The sequence below is a fragment of the Pteropus alecto genome, unplaced genomic scaffold (genome assembly GCF_000325575.1).
Source record: "Pteropus alecto unplaced genomic scaffold, ASM32557v1 scaffold41, whole genome shotgun sequence".
Taxonomy (NCBI): domain Eukaryota; kingdom Metazoa; phylum Chordata; class Mammalia; order Chiroptera; family Pteropodidae; genus Pteropus; species Pteropus alecto.
The window spans coordinates 89,078-98,704 of NW_006430464.1; the positions used below are offsets into that span (position 1 = coordinate 89,078).

General features: G+C 42.4%; 1 protein-coding gene across 8 annotated transcripts in view; it reads right to left on the reverse strand.

The window, feature by feature from the left end:
- Positions 1-2,785: 2,785 nt before the first annotated feature.
- The window catches only part of LOC102888459 (zinc finger protein 665-like), a 58,316-nt gene continuing 51,474 nt past the window's right edge, over positions 2,786-9,627 (reverse strand). For 5 of the 8 annotated variants that reach the window (XM_025047949.1, XM_025047945.1, XM_025047944.1 and 2 more), the window contains one exon: positions 2,786-6,541. In XM_025047949.1, the coding sequence (XP_024903717.1) occupies positions 4,446-6,541 (2,096 nt within the window). In that variant the 3' untranslated portion in view covers positions 2,786-4,445. Of the gene's footprint in view, positions 6,542-7,536; positions 7,795-9,587; positions 9,622-9,627 lie in introns of those variants that run through there. The other 3 variants (XM_025047963.1, XM_025047954.1, XM_025047972.1) reach the window with 3 other exon arrangements.

Below are 9,627 nucleotides of genomic sequence, written 5' to 3' on the forward strand. Positions count from 1 at the left end.
GCGGCAGCCCCGTCTCTCGGGGTTAGTGATTTGTGAGCAGAGAAGGTGTGGGAAACCGGATGTGACATCAGACCGAGGATGTCAGGTAGAGGGGCGCCGTTCCCACAACACATGGACAGGAGCGGGCGTGAAACCTAGGTGGTGACCGAGTGTCCTCACGGACAGTGCGATCAGCACAGAGAAATACGGCCTCCGGGTACGGATACCCGTCACCTCTGTCCTCAGAGGAGGATGGGTTTGGGGGTGCAGCACGTGCACGGTGGCAGTGACAGGGACGGGGTGGAAGGGGCATGGCCTGACTATTCTTTCCTGGACCATCTGCTCAGCGCACTCCAGAGGCTGCTTTCAATATTCGATGCCCATGTTAGCAGAAATGCACATTCCTGGTCCCCAAACGAGGAACTCTTGGTCCGAGTTCTGGTCTGGCGACCGTCAAGATGACTGACCTCAGTGCGGTCCCGGTCAGGGTCCTCCGGGAGAGGGAGAGGAGGACAGATGGTCCCAGCGAGCCGAGGGAGGGCTCCGGGTTGGTGCGCTTCGCCCCCTGTGCGGTTCGAGCATCGCATTGTCATTTGTTTTTAAGGGGAAACACACACAAAAATGATGCCCCCGACCTCCCAGAGGAATCGGAAGGCCTAGCTTAGGAGCAGGAGTCCTGATGGGCTTGGCCCGCTGCCTGTTCTGCAGGCCGGTCACTGGAATAGCCCCGAGCAGGCCAGGAGGTCAGGGGCAGCCAAGCAATGGCGCACGTGGACGTGTCCCGCAAGTGCACACGGGAGGCAGTGGGGATGTGAACTTGGAAGGCCTCTCCATGTGGGAAACTGCTTATGTATGACTGATTGCACTGGGCGGGCCAGGCGACTCCTCAGGCTGGCAGTGCGTACCCACCTGAACTCCACACTGGCCATCCTTCACCTGGGCGGAGGTGAACCCAGGACTGGGCCTGGGTCTCTCACAGCCCCTCTGCAGAAAACCAGTTACTTATAGAAATAGCCACAAGCAGACGTGGAAAATGAAAACAAAAGGGAGCCAGGCTGTGGTTCTGAAGGAAGTCAGTCTGTCCAGGGAGGCAGAGAGAGTCCAGAGCCAAGACAGATGCCCTGAGATGACTGTTACCTGTCTGTCTTTTTCTGTGAATCCCGCCCTGAAGCGTAATACTTCGTGATTCTGACTTGTTCTTTATCAAATGCTTCTGAGAGAAAAAAAATTCTGAAGAGTAGATGGTTTTGTGGGTGAGATATTAGGTGTCGTGTGGAGAGATCTTCGCTTGTCATCATTCTGTTTCTATTTACCATGATTTTGATTCATTGTTATAGTTAAGTATACAGGGTTAATCTAGCCTGAGGGAATATTTACGGTTCTGTTGTTAGTTTTTCTCCTAATACTCATTTCATACCTTGATTTCATCAAGTTGCATATTTCTACATCTTTAAGCTTATTTTCTAGAGATTTTCCTCTTTCTTTCTTGTCACCTTGGTTGTTCATGGTGATTAATGGACTATTTCTCTGCCTGGGCATTAATGGAAGTGTAGTCTGCTTTTTTTTTTACAAAGGTATTTCTTTCGGTTTCCAGTAGGTGGCATCTAAGCCTGTTTATCCCTGCTTTATGTAGTCTTTATAATGACTTTTTTTCTTATAGATGTTTAATCATGCTCACTACCTTCGGTCTCAGTCCCTGTCAGTGTTAGCAAGTTTCAATAGCATTTACTGATTCCCCTGGGGCTCCACAGTGATCGGTCTCAGAGGATATTTGGGGGAGGGGCACTCTGGGTTGGGGGCTGGGGGCTGCAGCTCAGCCTCGCATTTTGCAACAGCCACTGGTAAAAATCAACTGTTGTTTCTCTGCTGTCCCGTTTCTGCTCTGCTCCCTGGGCACTGAAGTGCTCACCTCACAAAAAATTCCTGCAGGGTAGAAATGAGTCTAGTGGCAAAGGCATGGGGTATGGAGATTTCCTAACAAGTGGGTTGAGAGCATGAGAAAACAAGGCCTAAACACTGCACTAAACACTGCTAAAATACTGCTGATGCTTACTGACAATTGTGGTTCACGGTTTATTTCTGTAGCACTTAGTTTCAGATTAAACTGACCTTTAGTTCTGTGATTTGCCTGATGTCAGAGGCTGTGACAGAACTTTCAGAAACAGCTTTTTATATAACAAGTAATCTCTTAACACTCTAGAGTATGGCGCCACCAGTCTTAATATCCAAAACCCAAACTTTGGACAGAGTTCTATCTTGCTTCGAAAGTTTAACCAAAAAAAAAAAAAAAAAGTTCTGGGAGTAAATATATGAAATTTTTACTGTCCCAAACAAAATGTTCCCATTGTATATCATTTACCTAAATTATTTCACTGAGTGCTCCAAGATCAAAATCAGATTTTTTCATCCTTACTTCCTTAAATTTCGATTTCCTAATTGTTCCATATTACGTTTGTTTTTCATGTAAATAAGGACAGAGTCATGGGTTGTATTTCTGTACAAAAAAAAAGACATTAAGTTAACCATATGGTGTATATACATGAAAGTCAGGCAGTTTTGGGAGGTCAGTCATAAAATCGCACTGCTATATTGATGATAGTCTCATAAATGTCACGTGGCAGTGTGGAGAAAATAACCCAGGGACACACTGACTATATAACCACCAAATTCGTTGTTCTTTGACCCCATAACGGATGGAAATTGTTATAGATTTCTATGACCTTGGCAGCCCAATGGTGCATTGCTCATTTATGTCATAAAAGTACCTTATAAAGGTAGGAAATGACTGTTGGTACAAGGAACATGATTCACTCTTTTAAAAAGTTAAATTTTATTCAATAAAACATGAACCCTCAGATACATTCCCAATAAAACTGGCAAAAGATAATGCCAGTGTTAACCATACACAAGCAAAAACTATTGATTCTTTGGATGAAGCTCCCCTCTCAGGTACCTGCTCTCTCTACGATTTCCAAGAATCAGACAAAATTTCCATTAATTTTTAATATGCAACAATTACCACCATTCAATAGAGAAAGTCAACTCTATTTTTTCTGCATTATTTCTACCATAGAATCACCCCCTAGTCACCTAATCACTCCCCTCCCACCACAAGCCCAGGCCCTTTATGTCCGGACCTGCTGTTTCGTGGTCAGTTGGTAGAGCCTTCTTTCCTATGACTATGGCCTGTCGAGAGATGAGCATCATGTGCATAATTCAGTATGAAGACTTAGAATAGCTTTCCATTACAGTCTTCCCTGATGCATTAATGAATTTGATATTATTTTTGTTTTTCCAGAGGACAGGGATATGAATGAACCATGCCCAATGAAGTAGGCCCTTTCATCCTATTGCTTCCCAGAGATCTGTACAAAAGACCTGTAAGAAAGGCTTAAGTTCAACGGACTTTAGACTTCAGGTTAAAACTGACAGTCAAGTAGTCTTTTCAAGAAAACTCAAATAACAAAATACTATAAAACATTAAAAACAATGACCTGTTTGTTCCTTCGATATATGGCATCTCCTGAGTTTTAACATACTTTTGACTTGTAATTTTCTGCAGTATGTAATATTATAGGTTAATCTCAGAGAACTGGAGATACAGGTATTCCCAGTATGGACTCTCGACTGTGTGGTTATGAGAACTGGTTAAAATTTTTTCTAAGCTCATTACATTTGTGTAAATCCTTGGGTGAATCCTGAGGACACACTGTTGCTTAGAAGTATTTCCATGTTCACTATACTAGTATAGTTTCTGCCCTCACTGAATTGTCATTCTGAAGGTGTAGGCAGTTGATGGAAAGCCTTGACAGTCACTATTTGTAAGGTTACTCTCCAAGACATATCTTCTGATGTCTAAGTTTTGATCTTTGAGTAAAAGAATTAACATTTTTTGCATGCTTTCTCAAAGACAAAAATTCTGATGTCAGTTGTGAAGCCTGGATACATGTTTTGCCACATACATTTACATAACTCCTCTTCACTATGGAGTCTGGATTCTCACATAATACTTAAACTCTAATGGCTTTGCCACACGTTTCAGTTTTAAGAAATTGCACCAGTTTTTTTTCCAATTGTGGACCTTGGGTGAAAACACCGCCGCATTTTAGTTTCTCACAAAAAAAGAAAAAAAAAAGTATATTCTTATAGCTAGTAAAGAGTTCAAATTTTAAAATTTTCCATATTCAGGGTATTTGCAAGTATAAATTCTTTGGTGAATCCTGAGGTTAAAATAGTACCTAAAAATCCTGCCACATCCAGTACATTTCTGAATATAACTTAGGCTTGAACTTACACTAAAGGGTTTCTCGCCAGTATAGACTTTAAAATGACATGCAAGATGTGATTATGAAAAATCTTGCCACACATTACATTTGTAAGGGTTCTTTCCCTTGTATAGGTTCTCTGATGACTTGCAAGCTGATTTGTAATGGAAAACCCTGCTACACGTTGCATTTCTAAGTATTCTATCCAGTATGAGTTATCTGATGCCGAGTTAGGCGTGAACGCACGATAAAGGCTTTTCCACACTGGTTACATTTGTAAGGTTTCTCTCCAGTATGTATACTCTGATGCTGAGAAAGCGTTAATTTCTGACTAAACATCTTGCCACACTCATTACATTTGTAAGGTTTCTCTCCAGTATGGATTCTCTGATGACTTGCAAGGTATGATTTATTACGGAAGACCTTGCCACACACATTACATATGTAAGGTTTCTCTCCAGTATGAATTAACTGATGGCTATTGAGGGTAAAACGAGCACTAAAGACCTTTCCACACTCATTACATTTGTATGGTTTGTCTCCCGTATGAATTCTCTGATGACATGCAAGGTATGACTTCTGACTAAAGACCTTTCCACACTCATTACATTTGTAAGGTTTCTCTCCGCTATGAATTACTTGATGTCTAGTAAGGCGTGAACGCATAGTAAAGGCTTTTCCACACACAGTGCATTTGTAAGGTTTCTCTCCAGTATGGATTCTCTGATGACTTGCAAGGTATGGTTTCTTACAGAAAACCTTGCCACACACATTACATTTGTAAGGCTTTTCTCCAGTATGAATTAACTGATGGCTAATTAGTGAAGAACGCATAGTAAAGACCATGCCACACTCATTACATTTGTATGGTTTGTCTCCTGTGTGAATTCTCTGATGATATGCAAGGTGCGATGTCTGAATAAAGACCTTGTCACATTCATTACATTTGTAACGTCTTTCACCAGTATGAAGGCTTCGATGACGTGCATAGTTGGATTTGTTACTGAAAACCTTGCCACACTCACTGCATTTGTAAGGTTTCTCTCCAGTATGGATTCTCTGATGACTTGAAAGGTGTGATTTGTTACGAAAAACCTTGCCACACTCATTACATTTGTAAGGTTTCTCTCCAGTATGGATTCTCTGATGACTTGAAAGGTATAATCTATTACGAAAATCCTTGCCACATACATTACATTTGTAAGGTCTTTCGCCAGTATGAATACTTTGATGACGAGCATGGTTATATTTGTTACTGAAAACCTTGTCACACTCATTACATTTGTAAGGTTTGTCTTCACAATGAATTGCCTGATGGTAATTTAGGATTCTATGTACAATAATGGCTTTGTCACATTCACTAAATCTGTAAGGCGTACTTCCAGTATGAATCGACTGATGGTAAGTAAGGCTAGAAGACACTCTAAAGGCTTTGCCACACTCATTACATTTGTAAGGTTTCTCTCCTGTATGAATGCTCATATGGCTAGCAAGGTGTGATTTTTTGCGGAAAGCCTTGCCACACTCATTACATTTGTAAGGTTTTTCTCCACTGTGCATTACCTGATGGTAAGTGAGGCTAGAAGACCCCCTAAAGGCTTTCCCACAATCACTACATTTGTAAGGTCTCTTTCCAGTATGGACTGACTGATGGTAATTAAGGCTTGAACGCACCCTAAAGGCTTTGCCACACTCATTACATTTGTAAGGTTTCTCTTCAATATGAATTATCTGATGGCTAGTTTGCCTCGCACACACACAAAAGTCTTTGCCATGCTCGTTACATTTGTATGAATCTTCCCTGCATGCTTTTAGGTCTTTTGTCAGTATTGAAGGATGTCTAGAATCAATCCCATATATGGTACAAACGTTGGCTTGGACACTACAAAAAACTCTTTGAAGTGGAGAAACGGAGGAAGTATTGTTGAAAGACTTCTTCGTTGAGACATATTCATCAATCTTCCCTTCAGTCTGAAATATGTCCGTATCTGCCAGATGTGAGTGAAACCTTAGTCCAACTTTGTTTTCGACAGGCTTGTGTCCGCCATGCTCTCTATCGTGTTGACCTCTTTTATCAGTGAGATGTTCTTCATAAGTTACAGGTATTCCTTTGTGATTCTTTTCATCATTTCTCTGCTGACATGCAAAGTCATGCCTATCTTCCCGAATATTCCTCATGTAAAAATCTTTGATTACATGGCTTTCACAGTGTCCAAACAACTCTGTTTGGAATATTCCGCCTGCATTAATGATTTCTGTTGGTTTTAATTTCTCGATCATATATGAAGAACAGGTATCTATAAGATATAAAAAATTATAATTATAGTATTAACTGCTAAATGTTTCATGTTGAATACTAACATTACACCAAAAGTAAAGTTTTACTGAATACATTTATGCAAGTCCCAAAGCAGGATCCTCAAACTTCCAAAATAATAATGAAATGGATTACTGACCAATGAAATAGTGGTCACATGCAATTCAAATTAGTATCAGGATAGCCTGATTTCAAACACCCTATGATAAAACACACTGTCACAATTTATGTTAGCTTTCAAGGAAAAGGTATTTCCCACGATTCCAAATCACGTAACAATTAACAGTAACCATACCGCTATCTCATAACTGAGTAAAAATGTCGCATATCTATTTTTACATACACACTGGACATAAATGCTAGAGACAATATATGTAATGGCAAATAATCCAAAATGACATTACCTAGAGAATAAGCAATATACCGGGCAGTATAAAACTGGACAACACATATACCACATATTTATGATAAATCACAGTAACATAAACTTCCAGACCTCAACACGAACAACCCCACACGTCCTGATTAAATATTGGGCAAAGAATGTGAACGAACATTTCTCTAGCGATGATGTACAAACACATGAAGAGATGACCAGTATCACTAATCAGGGAATGCACATCTCAAGCATGATGAGGTATCACCTCGCACCCATTACGAGGGCTAGTATCAATTTTAGTACATGGGCAGCCAAAGTGAGCACACGATGGCTACTACCAAAAAAGCAGGAAATGATGGGTGTTAGATTTTAAAAACTGGGACTGCTGCCAGGAAAGAAAAATGCCGTAGCCACTATGGAATCCAGTAGGGCAACTCCTTGAAAATCTGTTATAGACTAAATGTGTCCCTCTAGAATTCCGATGCTGAAATCCTCCAAATGACAACAGTGAGCCTGTGGGAGGAGCATCAGTGCCCTCCAGAGAGACCAGAGACCAACATTCCTTCTGCCCTATGAGAGGACAAGAAGTCAGCCACCTGCAATGGGGAAGAGGGTCTTCCTCCCAACTTGACCATGTTGGGCCCAATCTCAGACTTCCGGTCTCCAGAACAGGGAGAAATACTTTTCTGTTGTTAATACGCCACCCACTTGGGTTCTCTGTTCTAGGAGTGAGAACAGACAGATCCAGCAATTACATTTGTGGGAAACTTACCCACCACTCAATATAATTGTGGATAGAAAAATGAAAACACTACAGAAAAAGCAATATCTTATATAACAAACTATGACGAGTCAACAATGCTATTTCTAGAATTAAGAGACATAAAAATATATGTATTACCAAGATATTAGAAATTACCAATTTCAAACTTACAATAAATCCAACTGATAAGAGTAACTTAATATGACGTACTAAATCAGGTGAAAAAGCAGAAAGACTATTTTTTTAAAATATTCTAAAACAATTTTAGGATTTAGAGAAACAACTGGTGAGCCAAACTCACCACACTAAAGGAGGAAATACTTATATCAATGTCCATTCCACAATTCCATCCTCCCACACATAGCAATTACAAAACAGAGTATCATCAAAAATGTGAAAGTGATGACTAAATAAAAACCAAGTTCATATAATGCAAGAGAATGTGCAAGATAAAAGTAGCAGCAGCTTGAACAAAAACAAATACAGTGACTTCTCTGAGGCACCATTCAACTTTACAAGCTCCCTCGACAAGATGCTTCAAGTTGTACCTGCTGAGGCAGCGTGCACAACGGCACACACGAGGTGTGAGAACTGTGGCATGAATGACAGTTTAGTCGGTAGCCTTAAGGGTAGAAAGCTGCGACCTTGGACAATGTTCTCGGAGGAGAAATTCTACCGTTTAGCGCATGTGCGCACGTGATCCACATGATCACAATGTCCTGGAGAGATGCTTACTGACACTAATCAAAACGGAAAAAGGAAACTGAAAACACTTATCGGTCTGGCTGCCGAGACACTTTCTATGCTGGGCCATGCTGCCCAGTCTACCGGGCAGCTTCCAGTGCTGCATCTGTGCCAAACAGAATGTTGCAACCTATGAGTCAAAGTATCTCCATCAAGATTTCCATAGGCGAGTCCACCTGGGGGTGTCCATCTCCTAAAGGTGGTTGACACCAGTGAAAGAACACAGTGAACTATCAGGCCCCAGGAATGTGTCATTCACGGGCAAGGTTCAAGGGAAACCATGCAAACTACAGAGACCGTGAAATCTGGAAGAGTCTATATCCCAAACGAGGCAGCGTCGTGCAGAGAGAGAAAAGTACAAGGAATGGGGTCAGACCCCGCAGGATCGAGAGGGGACCGTGCGTGCCACCACAGACACCGCGCTACAAGCCTGGAACACTGAAATGCACTCCCCATGTAGGACTGGGGACCTAGGGGACGCTCCCTCTGTCCACTGTCTCTAGAGATGAACCGAGAAACTGGTACAGAAGGCCCTACCCACCTCCCTGTGACACACACCTCTGAAGTGTGTAACAAAAGCAGAACAGAAGCAATGGCAGAGGGACCGGAACCGGCAGACAGGGCAGGAGAGAGCCCCACGCAGTTCCGGGGACGCCAGACGGAATGACAGACAGACAGCGCGTCCCCTCTTCACATCGCGCCTTCCAACCACAGGAAACATCAATGGGACCAGGGTGGATCCAGGAGGCAGGACCGCAAGGCCTCAGCTCCACTCTGTAAGGACTGAGCACTAAGAATCGCACAGAACCCAGTCCAGAAGGAGAGCCCAGGGGGACAGAGCCTGTCTGAGACAGCCCGCCCCACGCTCCTCAAGTCAGGGAACAAAGATGTCACAGGGACCAAAGAACAGTGTTGTGATCACAATACTCTGTCATGGTCTCTGCTGGAAACGCAGCACCTCTGAGGGCGAAAGGGTAAATTTTACGTTAAAAGACGGAATGGTGAAGTTGGGGAAACGAAAAATTAACTTTGAGGATTCCCCAGAAATAAACTTGTTTCCCCACAGAACTCTGTCGCTCGGGGCGAGGCTGCAAACACGACGAAGGCTGCGGCCTCCTCGCTCCCTTCCCGAGCTCCTGCCTGTGTTCGCACCTTTGACACGTTCCCACCGATTTGGTGA